General features: G+C 41.5%; 1 protein-coding gene across 8 annotated transcripts in view; it reads left to right on the top strand.

Annotated features, from left to right (window-relative positions):
* The window catches only part of TIAM2 (TIAM Rac1 associated GEF 2), a 183,493-nt gene that overhangs the window by 94,668 nt on the left and 70,237 nt on the right, over nucleotides 1-18,588 (top strand). For 7 of the 8 annotated variants that reach the window (XM_075146102.1, XM_075146106.1, XM_075146108.1 and 4 more), the window contains 3 exons: nucleotides 2,512-2,947; nucleotides 8,587-8,759; nucleotides 9,816-10,040. In XM_075146102.1, the coding sequence (XP_075002203.1) occupies nucleotides 2,512-2,947; nucleotides 8,587-8,759; nucleotides 9,816-10,040 (834 nt within the window). Of the gene's footprint in view, nucleotides 1-2,511; nucleotides 2,948-8,586; nucleotides 8,760-9,815; nucleotides 10,041-18,588 lie in introns of those variants that run through there. The other variant, XM_075146109.1, reaches the window with a different exon arrangement.

Below are 18,588 nucleotides of genomic sequence, written 5' to 3'. Positions count from 1 at the left end.
AGAGATCTGCTTGAATGCAGGTGAGCAGAGACAGTGGTAGTTTTCTATCATCACTAGATGCAACAGAGAGAAAACGAGCAAAAAGTCGCCTGGCAGGGAAACGACCACCAGCAGCAATTTGGGTCAGACCTTTTCAGTGGTGACCACATACTGCTACAGTGACAGCCGCCCTGAGCACCAGCAGAGACTGCGTGACTCTGCCAATTCTGTTCTTTAAAAAAAAAAAAATACAAGCAATGTTGTCATGGTAAAGTGTATGTATTCATTTTGGATCCTGTGTCCATTTACTCTACTTTGGTACTTCCTCATTTCTACCCTTTCTGTGTGTGTGGAGAAAACATAGGATGTGGTTAGTGGCTGTTCATGGACAGGTTGTATCCCATCCTTTTCATTAATGCTTGTTGTTCCAGTAGTGGCCTTTCACAGCAGACACCTTCATATGTATGTGTCTCGTGTTGTTTTTCTTACTAGTGCTTTGGGACTGAAAGAAATACATATTCTTAATAAACTGTATGTTAATGTTTTCTAGAGGACACTGGCAGTTCCTGGAGAATAGTCAAACAATAAAAGTATGGGATTTTGGCACACATGTACAGTGACAGTAATTAAAAAGAGGGTGGAGAAAGCTTCCAGTTTCCCACCAAACTGCAGATGGCCGGCGCAGTTGTACGATCCATGTTGTACAGTCCCTTGTGGGCATGAACACATTACACGCATGATTATTAACCTGCCCCCCTTTCCCTCCGATTTCCCTCCCTTTACCGTATAAAAAGCAAAACTGTTGATGTTAGGGAGTTACTCCCAGAGAATGCTGCAATAAGATTTGAGGAAGGTGCTCTATTACCAGGAGAATTGGATCCTTGTCACCAGACAGAGTAACCTGAAAAGCCAGACCTGAACTTCAATGTACCGTAAGAGAACGTGGGTTTCAGTTCAAGTTGGCTTTTGCGAGGCCACGACCGGCAGTGTCCTGCTGCTTGGGAAGTGGCTTGTCTGGCGACGCTTGGGGGGGCGTGCGATCCCACTGTTGCTCTTGGCTGCGTGCTGGAGGTCCTGATGCTATCAAAATACAGCACAGCTTTTCCGCTGCAGTTTTGAAGACCATCAAATAGGAAGCAAAGGAACAAAAAAGTAGTTGCTTTCGAAGCTGCTGGTGAGAGAAGCTCAGAGAAGACCAAGGTCTATTTACTTTATTCACGTACAGAAGTCTGTGAGCAAATAAATGCTTTTAGAGAGGCAGTCTAAACTTGAAAGTATAATAGCTTTATTATTACTGAGGGTGATAGCTTCATTTCTTGAATTGTTTATAGCCATCTCTTCTTTTCTCTTCCCTCACACTGTTACTGCAAAAGGCAGCAGGCTTTTTGTGTTGTATGTTCTTAAATCTTGGTTGCTTTTAAATAGCATCAGCAATGCTTGAGTTGGGAAGACAATAAATGGCTTCTTACGATGGATGGTGTGGTTCTTGACAGTGAAGTTAGTCCGAGGAGCTCTGTCTTGGGTAGTATGAAAATCCCTGTCCATCACCGGAGCCTGGGAGAGTTGGGAGCAGTCAGCACTGGGAAAGGCCTAAGAAAGAAAAGGCCCAAGCTGCCAACAAGGTCCCACGTCGACAAGCAGTGGCAAGAAATGGGCCTACGTTAGCATCCCTATCACAAGGCAAAGTTGAAGTCATACCATCAGGCCTGAGTATTTCAAATAAAATTGGCCAGCCTCATCTCAATACCAAGGATGAAGTTGCACAATGCAATTAGGAGAAAGGCCCGTCAGTGCTCGATGAGATAGTCAAGCTCCCTGGGGGTTTCCAGCAAGTCAGAAAATACACACCTCTGCAGTCTGGAGACTGGCTTTGTGCCAGTCAGCAAGCACGTCTTCCTTTTTTTAAATCACATCATCTGCTAGGTTAGATTTTTGTCAATTGGTCAATACTAACAAGCTTAAAATATTCTCAACTTTTGACCTTTTTTGTGTTGGTTAAGCACAGTTTATATCACAAATAGAAAGCGGAGGTAAAATCAGCCTAGCTGTGCTGATGCTAAATGTAGCTGCCTTACACAAATGGAGTGTCACCAAAGTACTGAAACCCCTGTAATAATAAGGAAACTTGTTGTGACGCTGTTCCCACTTGTACTTAAACAGGCGTGTAAGCGGTGGTGCCTAGGTTTCAGCCGGAGGATGTGGTTTTCTCCTGGAGTCCATCAGGTTTCAGCCAGTAGAAGCCCCAGTAGTTACTAGTGAATTTGGAGATTACTCACAGGTGTCTGAGTTACCAAAGCTCACAGACTTAGTGGTTAGGGTTTAATGGGGTTCTGCTGAGAAAACCATGAGTGGTGGCACCGGTGGTGTCAGTGGCTGCCGAGGCAAAGCCTGTCATGTAATGGTGAAAAGAGGTGGCCCTTGATGAAGGAACTGGCCATGGCTAAACATGAGACACATTTAAATGCCAAATGAGATGCGTCTGTTCATCGTAGCTCTGGTGACTGATCGCTGGCAATTTCCTTTTTTGTGCAGGAGCCAAAGTATAAAGATGGGAGCGAATACTTTGACAGCAGAATGGACAACTTCACCACAGACACGCTGGCACCGTCGCAGCTCTCCGCTTTGCTGTGGTCACCTGGCTCCAGCCACGTCCTGTCCCAGAGAAGCGAGTCCACCAATGCTGTCAGCAGCGATGCCCTGAGGCAGAACATTTACGAAAACTTTATGCGGGAGCTGGAGATGAGCAGGACGAACCTGGAGAACACCGAGACCTCGTCGGAAACAGAGGACTCCAGCGGCGAGTCCCTCAGCTCCTTGGAGCAGCTGGATTTGTTGTATGAGAAAGAGCAAGGAGTGGTGCGCAAGGCAGGGTGGCTGTTCTTCAAACCCCTGGTGACCCTGCAGAAGGAGAAGAAGCTGGAGCTGGTCACACGGCGAAAGTGGAAGCAGTACTGGGTCACGCTCAAAGGTAAACTACCATGTTGCTCCTTCGGCTTAGCAGCAGCAGTTGTTTCCATTGTGTCTCAGCAACTTTCCATGCATGCTGGTTTCTGTTAGCAGGTTCAGGGGATCAGAAATTCGTGCCTAACTTTACATAGTCTACCCACATGCTTAAAGTGGAGCATGCGCCCAAGCAGCCCACTAAATCGAGGTGGTGCTTATGTGTTTGGTATTGCATACGCAGCCTTGCGTTTCGTAGTGTAGCGGGAATTGTTTTGTCTGACTTCCCAGTTTCTGTACTCACACAGAATTGGGGGTTTAGAAGATGCTTTTGGATGTTTGGAGGTCAAAGACCAAATTGAACCAAAACTGAGAAAAATACAGAAGTTACACCTCTATATCAGGGGAATTCAAAATTTAAGGATCAGGAGAAGTCCCCAGTGCCTGATTCCCTGTCCTTGGGATCTGCTATGAGGTTTACTTAAAGTTGGGATAAGTTAATGTAAAAATGTTCATTTTGTTTCCAGTGCTTCAGGTGGCAACATAATAAAGAGGTGAACTCCCCGTGCTAGAGCATTTACACAAAAAAGTGTGCGATTCAGGGCAGAGGAGGCCAAAGCAGCAGCAGGGGAAACCCTGCAGTGCCCGAGGCTTAGCTGCCTGCCATGGACCACTCCCAGGGCTCGCCAGTCTCCCTCCTTCCCCTGGATGGTCTTTCACCTTGCCCGCTCCCCACAACACCAGCCCCTTCTGGCTTTCGGCATGCCCACCTTCCCATCTCCCCCGGCTGCTCCTGCTGTGAAACAGCCCCATGGGAAGGCAATTCACTTAAAAGGGGCTGCTGCTAGTGGGGTGCGGTGTGATTGCTGCGCTCAGCACTGCGCTCGCGGTGCACGTTGATGGCTCAGAGTAATCGAGCAGGTAGGTGTGCTGCAAAAAGTGTATGGGTGTCAGGAAGTGTGAGAAAGAAAATAACATCTATTGTGGGGAGGAAGAGGAATTTAACGGGCGAGTTCATAGGCTTTTTTTTTTTTTATTATTGAATTGCATCCAAAGGATTTGCCTTTCAGTAAATATAATGCTAAGTTAATGAGTAAGGAAATGATCAAACTTAATAATTTCCTAGCATATCTGGGACTGGAGGAGAGAAAATAACAACTTTCCCACAGGTTGCCCTTTACAAAATTCTGCATGGGTGTAGACCTGAAGAAAAATGAACAGCAAACAGCAAGTGCTGGGAACATTGTCCTTAATAGTGCTGATTTAAAAGAAGCAAACTCACAAGAATGTAGCAATTCTGCCTAATAATTCAGAGACCTGTTATCAAGGGATCAAAATGTAGGCAGTCTTAACAGTTTAAATCACTTACACTGATCATCAGATAGCATGATTCATGCTTACAAGCAGTGTATACAAAGGGAGAAACAATATCTGAATGCCACCCTCTTATTGTATGTGTTTGCGTTATGAATATCAGTGTGTTCTGCCTCTTCTAAAATTCAAGTAGTTTCTAATCAATCCTCTCAAAACTCTAAACTGGAGTACGTTAGATACTAGTAGTGAGTGCATTTCTGGGATAATGAAGCTCTGGGAAGGAATTTAGGTGCTTCGTGTTCCGTTCTTTGCTATGTAATTGGCTTACTGGTGACCTTGAACAAGTCATATCCCTTCTTGATACCTGAATTTCCCCAGCTATAAAAAAGGAATAATAAAATTCTTTGTAAAAAGCCTTATTAACTTTTGACATTATAAGAAGTATTAGATACAACGCTTTTTACTTCGGATGGGTGATATGGCTGCATTCATGGTGCAGAATCTCTTCCGCTTTGTTAGCTGTTTTAAATATACATTCCTCATTTCCTTGATCTCGTACCTTTATTGTGCTGTGGAGACTTTTGATGCCAAAATAAACTTGCCTGTCTGGATATCAAGGCGTAGTTCTGTTTTCATAATATGCTATATCAAGATCAAGGCGCTTGCTTTAGTTCTTCTTATACAGGGTTTTGAATAAATCTGTATTTAATTTGTTCTTGAAGTTTAAATAGCCAAGATATTTTAAAATATGACTTAAAATAGCCACATATGCAAATGGAGAACAGCATGTTTCTTTGCACTCTGTTGAGATGTGTTTAATTATAAATATGCAGAAGGCTTATAACCATCTGGTTACCTGCCAGACTTCAAATATACATGTCCTGAGGCCTCTTGCTCTACTTTCAGGGCCACCAAGACCTGAGCTTGAATACTAACCCTTTAACAAGAGGAACTCTCTTTTCCATCTGTCCTGTCTAATTAGTTTATTTTAACGAGGGAAATTGCTTTCCCATTGCCCTCCCCCTTCAGTTCAAGTTTTGATTAAAATACTTGGACGATAATCAGTCTCAGTGGGTCTGTCAGAGTTTATGAAACTAGCTGCTTCTAGGGATCACTTGGCTTGACCCGAAGATATACCTGGGGTGCCATACACCTAAACATACACGCATGCCCTTCAAAATTTTTTATTTATGTACATATAAACGGTCAGGATAAAAAACGACATATCTTTAGTTACCTTTTTGATAACACATAGAGGAAATATGGGAGTTTAAAATAGAACTTAATTTGCACTTTCCTAAAATGCAGAAGTGGAAGTGGTTGTACAGTCCTGCTGCTGCTGCTGAATACAAGAGGGGACTTGGTTTTGTTGGTTTAGTTTGCCCTGTTACATTGAAATGATGACAGAAGGGCCATGCCTGATATGCAGAGTGTAACAAAGCATATCTTTCTTTTCCAACTGCAGAGATCTCCAAGTGTTTCTGTGTCATAAAGAAGATGAAGTGAGGGCTGCTAAGGGGAAAGGACAGGACCAACTCTGTAGGATTTGCTCTTACCCTAAATATTCTGCCAGAGAGTCTGGATAGTAATAGGAAAAGTAGTATAGAGACATTTCTATTTATTGAATTCCTTCCTTTGAAAACTTTTCAGTCATCAGATGATTTGGTCAGTAACCTCTGGTATATATTTCTCTTTTTCTTGTAAGTGTTGTACATTGAATGACACTGGAGAATGTGATGAAATCCATCCGATGGATCTCATTTTTCATACACTTTAAATGTGGACTGTATGAGGATGTCCTGGTTTCGGCTGGGATAGGGTTAAATTTCTTCCTAGTGCTGTGTTTTGGATTTAGTATGAGGAGAATGTTGATAACACACTGATGTTTTCAGTTGTTGCTAAGTGCCCTCCTAGTCCAAGGGCAGCTCCCGTGCCTACTGACTGAGCTAGGTACACAAGATGGGAGGGAACATAATCAGGACAGCCAGCCCAGCTGGCCAATGGGGTATTCCATACCATGTGACGTCATGCTCAGTATATGAATGGTAGGCGTGATCCAGGAAGTTCCGATCGCTACTTGGTTATCGGTCAGCGCGGGTGGTGAGCAATTGCATTGTGCATCACTCATTTTGTATATTCTATCATTATTTATTATCATTATTCTCCCTTTTCTGTTCTATTAAACTGTCTTTATCTCAACCCACGAGTTTTTCTCACTCTTACCCTTCCGATTCTCTCCCCGTCCCATTGGGGGGCGGGGGGAGTGAGTGAGCGGCTGCGTGGTATTTGGCTGCCTGCCAGGTTAAACCACGACAGAGGACCAGTGTATTCCACCACTTTTCACAGCAAATGTGCCCCATAAACTCTAATAGGCCCATCCTTCCCCTTTACCAGACAGAAAAATCCAAAACCCCTTGATTTTGATTCTGAGTTCAGATTTGACCTTTGAGGAAGCTCCCCTTGAATTTACGTGACTTTGGATGATGTTTCTGGGATTTTTAATACAGCGTTAAGTGTAAATGTTAGAGAAGTACTAAAATAACGTTACACTCTGTTTTTACCTAACTATTTTAAAAGAATCCGCAAAGGAAACATTGCTATTTTGCAGGTTTTGCAACATCCCCGTGATATGTACTTCCTAGGCGTATTTGCACGTGCGTACGTACACACAGCGTGTCACACAGAGAAACACCAACAGCCTGAAAATCAGCAAGTCAACCCAAAATCTCAGTTTTGGTGCTGCCCTGTGTTGTGGTACCTCTTTGATTTGAAGGAAGAACAACAGCAAAAAACGGACTAGAGAGATAACAGTGCTGTAGCTCTAGCAAACTTAATCCTTATACTGGCCGAGTTTCAAGCCCTCTACTGAATATGAATAGGGGTTACAGCAGTAATATATTCATGGATTACTAGGCCCTAAGGGACCACTGTGATCATTTAGTCCGACTCGCTATGTAATGCGGCCATAGGTCTTCTCTAACTTAATTCCTGAATGAATTTGAGCATATCTTTTGGAGAAGGCTCACCTTGCTGCAGAATCCACCACCAGCCTCAGATTTTTCTGCTTAGGTTATTCTCAGTTTTCAAAATGTATTTATAGTATCTGGTCTTAGTTCTTCCAGGTTAAACATCTGGCCATAGTATAGTATTAATTTATCTTCCAAATTAAAAAAAAAAACCCACACCAAACTCACTATTATTAAACTGCCATTTCCCAGGGGTGAAAGTGAGTTTATTTACTTATTTTCTTTTGATGCACAACTAGCCTAAGAAATTCTTGAGAAAGACAGGATAGTTTTTAACTAGATTATTTTAGTAATGCAGTTCAGTCTGTGACCCCTTGGACAGGCAAATCGGTGCATCTCAGAGGACAGTAGATTGTAACATGGGGCAGGGATGGAGGGGCCATCCCCTTCTTAAGCCAGCTTCACTGCCAAAGGCAACCTGGCAATGTAGTCGTACTGCCGGGGACTGGGATCAAGTCTCTTCTGCTGTCCTCCAGAAGTAATTCCTCTTGCTATACTCAGGATTGTCATCATCAAGGGTGGAGTTTGTTTTCTGGATGCAAGTCTTGTACCTTACATGTTATACTATCTATGAGACTGAACATGCTCAGACTCAAACCCCTTCAAACCGTTTTAAATTATTCAGATTGTGTTCTTTGTCTAAGTCCACAATTTGCAGGTAGATTCGAGGAAATCCAGTTTAAATTTGAGAAGTTTATTCACTAAGCATGTTGTTTGAAGACAAAAGTTTCTGCAAATCTTTTCAACAAATACAAAGATTTCTTAGGTGGCCGTTACGAGAGAATTGATTCAATTTAATAAAGAAACACAAAAGACGATTTAATTAAGCAGGAATTAATCTTTTCTACATTTAACATTTTACATTTTTACATTTAACATTTTAATAGGCTGAGTTTATTCATAGAATCGCAGAATGGTTTGTGTCGGAAGGGGCCTTTTAAAGATCATGTAGTCCACCCCCCCCTGCTGGGGGCAGGGACATCTTTCGCTAGATCAGGTTGCTCAAACCCCATCCAACCTGACCTTGAACACTTCCATATTGAGGTACCCTGGGTTTTTTTATTTTTTTCTTCAGTCTATGGGTGTTTGTTGTGTCCCTATTAGATGTCTGTTCCAACTTTTCATTGGCAAATTCATCATTAACTTTGCCTGTTTTCCAGTTTAGAAGTTCTTCCTTTTTTCTCTATTTCGAAAGGGCAGAACTGATATTCCCTGTCATTGATGTTCCCTGTCATCTTAATGACAAAAGCATTAATATAAGAGAACTCAAATGTGAGATCCAGAACTTACTTTCTCCTTATGTTTTTTGTCCCTCTGAACTGCAAAGGTTGTACTCTGCTGTTTTATGAGACCTATGGAAGGAATTCGATGGAGCAGAGCAGTTTACCTCGATATGCCCTCTTTGCAGAAGACAGTATAGTACAGTCTGTTCCAGAACATCCCAAGAAAGAAAACGTGTTCTGTCTCAGCAATTCTTTTGGTGATGTCTACCTATTTCAGGTAATAATATGCATGCATAACTTTGTGGTTGTTTCCGTTTTAGGATGTGAGTATGCACATGCATATATATGATTGTATCTACACATACACACACACGCACATTGTGCTTGTGCCTTTGACTTAAAAATAATAGTATAGTTACACTATTATTCTATACTATTATAATATTGATTTAAGTGTATGGTATGACTTCAGGTATATGATATTACATCAGTTGGCTCTGTTAATCATGGTTCAGAAATAAAAAAAACAGATCACAAATCTGCAAGACACTTTTGGTACCTAGTGGTTACAAGCTTCTAGAAAATCAGCTTTATTATAATTTTTTTTTCACGTCTATTAGCATTTCACCCTTACAGAATGATGGGCTCAGCCCTGAATCTGGTGGCCTCAAACAGAGTTTGCTTGAGCAAGACGTCCAAAAAAGAAGGCTAAAAATAATCTAAAGATCTTGGCTGCTTAACTGCACCACTGGAAATGTTAATAAAGAACAGTATTATGTGGAACTGCCTGCATAAAAACATGTTGATTCATAGGCACACTTGTAAATATCTCCAGAGACACTTTGTGCAGATGTATTCTCTTTACCTTGCTGTCCTCCCTCCACTAACTTGGCATATCTTAACAAGCAAAGCAAACACCTCTCCTCAGGCCTTACATGTAAAATCATCTCTGTTGCTGTGTTACCTGTTGAAGAGGAGGTTTATCTTTGAAACCTGTTGGTTTTTACCTTAATTAATTGGAGGGATGAAGGGTGCAGGTCACATCTTTCCCACAGCTCGTGGGGGTCTGTTGTGCTCATGGAGCCTTCAGACCTTGCAGATCTAAGAAGCGGAAGCTGAAGGTTGGAGGCAAGTCATGACAGAGTGCAGGAAAAGCTCACAGTTCCTTTATTTGCACAGTTTTGAAGATAAAATCTTATTTCACTGGTTTTAAGATGAAGTGCCTAAGATCTCAGTGAACCCGTTGAGCACTTCGTGTCCTAGAACTGCTGATTTTTAAAACTTTTTTTCCTCTTGTCTGCTCATAATGTTGCACCGTTGATTTGTTTCACAGGCGACAAGCCAGACGGATCTGGAAAACTGGGTTACTGCCATACATTCAGCCTGTGCTTCCCTCTTTGCGAAGAAGCTTGGGAAAGAGGACACCGTTAGGCTGCTGAAAAATCAAACCAAGAGTCTTTTCCAGAAGATTGACATGGATAGCAAGATGAAAAAAATGGCAGAGTTGCAGCTCTCAATTGTTAGCGATCCAAAAAACAGGAAGGCCATAGAGAATCAGGTACCAGAAACAGTATTTTTACAGGAGCATATTTATCATTATTTCTTGTTTTGGGCTCTAACTGTCAGTGCTTTCTAGGCCTGAGAGTAATTGTCTTGGGGATAGCTGGCACAGTAGTCGTAATTATTGCCAGGTTTCTACAGCAATCCAGAGCAGTGCGGGAGGTAGGCTCCTCAAAGCTGAGGATTGGACCAATCTGTTTTATGAGCACAAAGCTATTTCTTTTCTCCTCTGGAAAAATGTAATTAATTTTCACTAGTTTATGATATACTTAGCTGTTAATAGTATCTCGCTGTTACATAGCATACCACAGAATATACAGTACATTCTGTGAATAATTTCATTTATTAGTGAATAGCAGTAGAGATTTAAGAATAGGTATTTAACAATACTGTTCTGCACCTTAAGACAGGACGTGAAGAGTGCTTTATCCAAATAAAATTGGAGAAAGGACTGAGGCAGACAAAACCATGTTGAAATTTAGCCATGACTAGAAGGCCAGGATCCACTAGACTTCTTAAAAAGCGCCATAGGAGTCTAAATGAGAACAAGAAGTAAAGGCCAGAGTTTTCCATGCTAGGTGGAAAAGCACTGCCATGAGTACCACTTGCAGGCACTGGAGCATTATACCGGTATAAATTCAAAGAAAAGGGGGACACTTGGTCACTAACAGCACTTCTTGTAACACTGGTTATCTCAGTATAAGCCCAAGGCCATCGCTGCTTAGCTTGGGAGAGCCAACATACTACAGGCAAGATCTTTGCCCATGGCTGGAGCAGACAAAATGTTTGCATTCAAACTTGTGTCTAGGCTAATTTTGTTTCCTTGCAGCAAGAAATGAGCTGAGTCATCGGTTGCCTCCCCCTGCAAATCTGAACATCTGATGTGTTATTGTGATCACGTTTTCAAATTGCGGTGGTAGGAATGCCTGAATCTTGGCTAAAGCAGTAGCTTAGTGCTGAGGAAGATTCACCACCAAGATTTGTTTTTAAAACAAAATCCAGAACAACCCCCCCAAAATTTAGTGTTCATGGTGCGTATGTACCTTGGGATTTTAGCCAAGCCATGCCTAAGACAAAAGTCAGGGCAGATTGATGAGCAGCTAGAACTGTTCCTCAGTGAAAATGGTCACCTTATTGTCTGTACGGTGGTGCATAGACGTCAAGCCTTACTCTGCTCTCACTTCCAGCACATGAACCAGGAATCACTGCAGTGATACCTTATGGAAGTAATCTTGAGGTGTTGCCATCTTGCCCATGTCCCCAGTTTTGCTGGCAGCAACTGGCAAAAGGTGCTTTAATTAGACATGCTTAGTGTTCACTACCCAGGGCCTCTCGTGTACTAAACTTGTCTAGTAGTTTAGCCTAATAGGTCTGTGGACTGAGGTTGCTGTATCTTTTATTTTATTAGGCCATTAGCAGAAGACATCTGATAATTTGAATTTGTTGACTGGTATTTGAGAGCCCATCCCTACCTGCCTTTCCAGTCGGAGTAGCTATTGCTCTGTCATTATTTTAGGCTGCACATTATGACCTCTTGAGTATCAACCAAAGTTTATTTCCTTTGATCCAATACAGCATAATTATGTTTCTTTGGTTAGTGGAACACTTTTAGTTTCATGAATTTGATGCTTATAATATTTAAAATTCTTACTATACTGGTTTGAACTTGACGAAGGGCAGACTGACTGGTACTGACTTCACTGTGAAGTTCCTGTAGCACACTTCAGTCTGAAGCTATATGAGCAGAGTTCAATAAGTATGCAGGTTTGTGTAGGGATTTGTGGTGCAGATGTTCATAAGACCTTTGAGTGCTCAGATGCTCATAATTTATTTCCAGGTCACTTTATTTCATGGTCCAGAGCCTAGGGAGGTGAATGGAGGAGGAAAAACATTAAGCATCCTTTTATTGCAGTAGGTTTTGAGACCTATAAGAATATACAGATTTCTAGAGATGTCTAGTGCTTGTAACATGTGATGCACTGAGCAAAAATCCTGATGTATATTAACTTAATTTACCCCTCCCCCCATTAGATACTGAGGCTAATAGTTTATCTAGAGTCAGCTGAAGAGTATTAATGATGCTGTCTTAATATCTGCTAATTAGATGTTCGGTCCTTGAAAAACTGCTGTTGTTTTCCAGCTCAGTCCCTGGAAGAAGTTAGCTGTGTTCTCCTAGAACTGAAATCCATCACTAGGGCTGCAGAAGATTTATTCCTGTTAATCTTCTATCTGTGAATGTCTCAAAACGTTGAATGAGGGCAAACCAGTGAGACAAAGAGTGAGATGGATCATGTGCAAACATCCACTAGTTAGCAAACAATAAATTTATAATGAGCCTTTTCTCCAGTCTTGATCCCTTTGATCTCTATAAAATCTCTCCTGAAGGTTTGTTGAAGGTTTGTTGGCAAAGTCAGTTCAGAGAAAAGTCAATAGATAAACTGGGTTTCCTAATCTTTTGGTTTAATGTCTCAGAGATGGGCTTTTGCAAAGGAAAAAAAAAATCTTGATGTAATTAGTAACCAAGAATTCTTAATGTACTTAGTAAGCTAACAATTTTGAAAAAACATTGTTCCTGAGGGAGAAGTTTGCATGTATGTAGCTCAGTTGTTTAGTAACTGTGGTTGTTTAGTTGTCTTTTGCCCACTTTGAGTAACAAGAGGAATATAAATTCTCGGTTTGGTTTTGTGTAAATTTGGTAGTGTTTTCAATCATGCAGCAGTTATGATTCCTCCATGCTGAAGTATATTGTATTGCCAATACTGCAGTTTACAAGCATGCTCTACATCCTGTGCTGGAAAACTTCACTGGTGATATATTTTGGGAAGTCAGCAGAAATAGTGTGATTGACTTCAGAGGGACCACGGTGGGTTTTTTTGTGTAGAAGGATGAGGCACACTCTTAATTTCTTGGAAACTGTGATTTCTAAACTCTTTCTCCTTTTCCTTCCTCTTCCTCAGAAAAGCAACCACCCAACCTCAACTTTCTATTTTCTTTCACATCTGTATTGATTTAAAACCAATACTTCTCTGCTGAAGACTTAGTAATTCACAGGGCTTTACAAGCAAGCAAAGTCTTTTCTTGTTTCACAGTTACCATCATCTGAAAGGCAGTTGCAGTAAGGAAACCTGGACTTCTAAAATTGCTGTAGGTGTTTTAATGTACATACATGGGGTTTTTTTTGGTGTCCAGCAAATGGACTGGAGAAGCTCATCTGATACTATCTTTTAAATTTGGTGGATTTGCAGGCTAGCAATTGATAAATCTGGTAGTAAACAGAAGAAGTGCAAACAAAAAAACTGACAAGGAAAATGTTGGTTTTCTAGAGAAATGATTGTTTTAGAGACTTGATGCTATTGAACTGGTTGAGAAATGTCTTCAGCATTGCGGCCTACATCAGGGATTCTCTCTATCTGGGTTTACTGGTCCAATAATAGTAATAGACTTAGTAATTGTTTAAGAGAAAATGGCAGCCCTTCACATAGCTATTGATATTGTTGGGCACTTCAGAAGAGATCAGTGAAGCATCTGCAAGAGCAGTGTATGTACAGCAACCAGTCCCAGTAGGCAGCAGGGCTGGAAATCCCAGCCCTGCACATACTACCTACAGCCACGTGTGTTTATATTACTCTATGCAATAAATATGTCGTGGGTGGTGGTATTCCCCCAGGGTGTAACTTCTCCCCTAAACCAAAGAGAAGTAGGATGAAAGGTAGCAAGTTTGAAAATCCCCTGGCGCTGAGACGAATTTCAAAGCCCGTGGAATCACAATCTTCTAAAAAAATGTTAGTTTTCCTAGCTGTTTAACCTGCCAGAGAAATCACAGTGTTTGCTGTGAATACGGAGACCTGTCTAGCTGCTACTGAAGTTAGTGAAAGGGATTATTAGCATTTATTTAGAGCTCTTTTAACAAAATATCGCACATTAAGTCAAAAGCAAGGCTGTCTGTGCCTGTGGAACTGGTTTTAATGGGATAGAATATCTACCTCACAGTGAGAGCACCGCAGCTCTGGATGTATGTCTTTATGTGCTTGGTACATAAATCTATTGTGTTGTCTCATTTTAGAACAATAATATGAATAATAGTTTCTTGAAAGCATTCTGGGCTTTTCAAATTTTAATATATTGGTATAATCATGTTTTCCAAGCTATTCAGAGGTTTCTGATGTGATTCATATTTTCTGTGCACATGATCCTTAACTTACTTATCAGACGGGTTATGAACATAGGTATTTAGTTGCAGGCACTGAAGTGATGAGGCATTAATGAGAAGAACAGGCACATGCTTGGAAATGATTTCTGTGGAAGTTTTCGTGTGTGTCCTCCAACTAAAAGTAGTTTCTCTGTTGCCATAAAAATCAAAATAAGGCGATCAGTAAGGTGGTGTCCTGTTTACTCTGGGTAGTCATTAAATCCGTTACTACCTTTCTTCCCTTCCCTGCAGTGGTCTTTGGCTTTTTACACAGAGCGTAACTTCATTACTTTTTTTGTTTAAAATGTATCTGACACTTTCTTTTCAATGTAACTCAATGTGAATTACAATATACAGTTACTTTTCTTTCTTCCATATCCTCCTAAACTAGAAAACAATATCTAAACTTGTTATAACAGATCTTCAGATTGGGTGGTCTTTGAACTGGCTAGAGCAGAGCTCTGCTTGCTGAGAGATTCAGTACTGTTTCTTTTCGGCTGTCACTCTTCAGTGTGAAGAGTCTACATCAGTAGCAAAATCCTTCTCTTTTGGTAGTGACCGGTCACTAAGGAGTGAAGTGAGTAGGCAGCCAGGACAGTTAAGGAAGGTCATCTTCATTCTCCTCACTGCTGTAATTACTGTTTTGCAGGTGGGTGAATTTCCATCTTTGCTTCACAAAGACTTAGAATAAAATAATGAACGATGAGTGAACTGTTCTGAATGTGGAGTTGCATAGCATTATCTCATACGATGAAGCTGATGGGGGAGCCTGTGCAGGAAGGGCTGGTCTTCTGGTTTTTGGGAGGGGCAGCTGGATAGTAAGATTCAGTGGCTTTCTTAATTACATCCCTAGCTATAGGCATACATGTGGTACTGCCAATTTCAATCAGATTATTGACAAGAATGTAAATTAGGTACACGTGGGTGCACTTTTGTGCTATTAGTGGTATTGGGAGTAAGATTTTCCTCTATCTGTTTTGGTTAGAAGTGATGAAAATTCTGTCCTTCCAAAACAAGCAGAAATATGGCATTTATTGTAAAAAAAGCTGCTGTTGCCTTGTTATTTCAGGAAGTTTTCTTAACTGTTTTTTAAGTCACTAGGCAGAATGAGGAATAAAGGGTATTGCTAATTGCTCATCATTGTTGTTGTACTCTATTATGTTCCCTTTTTTATGTCTTTGAGCTAAAAATTATGACAGTATCTCTGTAGTGTCCTTTAAAGTAATGGAATTTCTGGGAGAGTGATGTTTTTGCTTCTTCGAGTTCTCTTTAGGAAGTAATGACAATAAAAATCTTTTCCTTGTCCCCAGAAACCGAGTGACTCATTTATCCAGATGGGTACAATATGAATTGTGTCTGAGAACCAGGGACTGGAATGCAAAGAGTTTGGTGTTGTTTGTAATGTGGTTGAAAAGCTGTTCATATAAAACAGCAGCAGAAGTTTCTTTTAAATCCATAGAGTTCCCTACATCAGCTTGCAGAGACACTTTCCATCTGGGAAGAAGATGTTGCGTAGGGGAAAATTCTGAATTTTTTACTGCTACAGATAGTGAATTGTGTCAGCGAGGAGCTCATGTTTCTATATGGTATAAGAACTGTTACTGAATCAAATTATTTTTAGAGGCTTAAGCACCGAGAGAAGGCCCTCCTCCCTGTGCATCTTTTCTTTCGTGCTGCCTTAAATAAGTGCCAAGTGGAAAACTGGTATTTTGTTATCAGTTGAGCTGTGCAGGAAGTTTCTTCCATCCTTCCTCTAGGTCCTTGAAGTATTGCTACTTCGAGTTGATACGGTGTCATTTCTGGCACTGCTTTCCGCCATTCACATACTGGTTTGGGGTTAATTACACTGAGCTGCTCTTACTTTGTACAGAACAGGTATTTGAAAATGAGACAGTCCTTCCCCAGACCCCCAAAAGACACTGTTTGCATTGTACTATAAGAAAGGACGAGGAGCCAGGGGCCATCCCTGAGCAACACTACTGGCACTGCTTTCGCTGGGACTGTCGGGGCCCTCCCTTTTACAGTCTGCAAACCTTAGGCGTGTTCTTGTGGAGGTGGAGGTGCCACTAGAAATGTCACCTGCAGGGAGGACTGTATAGCATGTAGGAACTATAGATCCCCATGTCACCTGCTGGAAACCACTGGTCTGTATTGCCTGGTCTGAATGTACTTACCCCTTGCCTTTCCCAAGCTCCCACTTTAGAGTTTACCTACAGAAAACCTAGCAGGGTTATTGAATTAAGAGAGACCTGCTTTTGAGCATCTTCCTTTAGCTCATACGTTTGTGTGATTTAAAATGTAATTAATTTACAGTTGTTTCTTACTGCCTGAATAGATTTTTCACGAACCTGGAGAGGAATTGGCTATTTATGTTCTGAAAATGATCATTACTGCTAAAGTACTGCCGAAAGTACCATGCTGATGTTCCTTTGTATGTTAACTCTTAAAAACTCATTCCTGAACTAAGTCTCTGATGCAAAAGCTCGTCCCCTCACTTAGCATTCCCCATGTAATTACTGTCTTGTCCCTGCACCAGGCTTCCTTGCATGGATTCTCCTGGTGGCCCAGGCTAAATAATTCATGGCCCTAATTCTTAAGGCTTCCCACATTTTACTCCTTTCTATCTCTGCCACAGCCTCCTTTTTCTCTCTACCTTACAGGGATCCTATTAGGCTGAATACATTTATTTGGGTGGCCCCTCCTTGCCTTTCTCCTGGGTGTTCTTATGTGACCACTAAACCCAGAAATCCTTGCCTAACATTTGCCTGTACTGAGAATGACATCCTCCCTTTCCTCTAGGAAAAGCCTTTAATGCTTTTCCTAGAAATTCACATGGAGGTTTTGAAACAGTGACTGAGGGGGGATGTTTTTGGATGCCCCGGGTGCTGTAGCCAGCGGTGCAGGCAAGCGCAACAACTGAGCAGGTCACGCGAGGAGCGTTTCACGTGTGCTTGCTTGTTTTGGCGTGCCTCACTCTTAACTCTTTGCAGACTCGCTTCGTGCTGCTGTTGGCCTTTGTCACCCATTCCCGCTCTCACGGCTGTCTAGTGCACCCGCTTTTTCCCCTTTGCTTTCGAGCAGATTTCAAAAGGGCCAGTTTGTCTGTGCATGATGAAGTTAAGTCCTTGAGCTGTCTTTCGGGCAGTCTTCCCACGTGGGGCAGAGATTTGCCTCACACAATAGCAGAAAAAGGATTGCAGCAGCTAGTCTTCAGGCTGTAAATTAACTTCATGGACCAGGTCATACTGCGCTTTGAAGTTGTTGCTTTTTCATTTGTGTGCTTCCCCCATTTAGTCTTCAAGAATATAAATCTTCAGGAAGAATTATCATGGTTTAAAAGGCTTAGACAAATAGCAGCTGGTATTGGTTCGTGGTCTCCAATTGGTTCCAGACATCCCTGGTTTTGATAAGACTACAAGACAATTCCAGAAATTCCCTGCCTACAGCTTTTGCTAATGCCATTAAATGTAATGTTGTGATTACTGATGCTTTTGGAGCTGATTAGCTAGCATCCTGCGTGACTGATAAACACCCTAATTTAATTATTTCTTCAGAATGTCCTCATGTTGTACCCCACTCCCCCTCCTTAGATTATCTTTATTTTAAAATACAACTTAGTAGAAATGTTTAATGAGGGTTTTGAAGAAGGCCTCAGAAACACAAGGATGCCTGTGTTCAGCTCGTGCTCAATGGGGACAGGATGCTCCACTCCAGCAGCACCCAGAACAAGCTTTGCTCTGTTCCCGAGCTATTCAAAGTTGGCTTGGCTCTGTACCCATGGAGGTGTCATCCCAAAGGGAAAGACTTCACCTGAGCTTGTAGCTTTTGGCTTTGTGAAAAGCTGACATCCATGTTTTCATTCTGGTTGGGTGTCAACAGAGAGAAAGAGCTTGTCACAAAACCTCCTATTGGAGTCGTCCCATGCGTAAAGTACTGGCAAGCAAAAAAATGCTCTCTGAGGAGTGTCTGAGAGCACAAAGAATGCGAAGTAAAGGGCAGTGATCAAATGAACCCAAGAAAAAAATGATTATTTTTTCCGGGGCACAAAGGGTGCATGTTTTGAATGTCTGTGGTGAGAGATTAGATGAGGCATCTTCGTAATGTGTATATCTCTGTCCTTTTTCTCTGGACTTTTCTGAATTGCTCTCATGATAAGCTTTTGTAAATTCTATCTTTTGCTTTTAATAGTCATTCCTTGAAAGTTTTTTTTCAAGTGTACTGTAAATTATAATTTTGCATTTGCAGATGTACAAGATGGTGTATTTCTTCCCTTTATTCACTGTCTCTGCCAAATAAGATTAACTCTTACTTCCAAAAATATAGCCATAACTGATGCCACGGTTTGTGAGCGCACGTG

This window comes from Calonectris borealis, chromosome 3 (genome assembly GCF_964195595.1).
Source record: "Calonectris borealis chromosome 3, bCalBor7.hap1.2, whole genome shotgun sequence".
Lineage (NCBI taxonomy): Eukaryota > Metazoa > Chordata > Aves > Procellariiformes > Procellariidae > Calonectris > Calonectris borealis.
The sequence above is the reverse complement of the archived record's forward strand: the minus strand, read 5'-3'. Positions and strand labels throughout refer to the sequence as shown.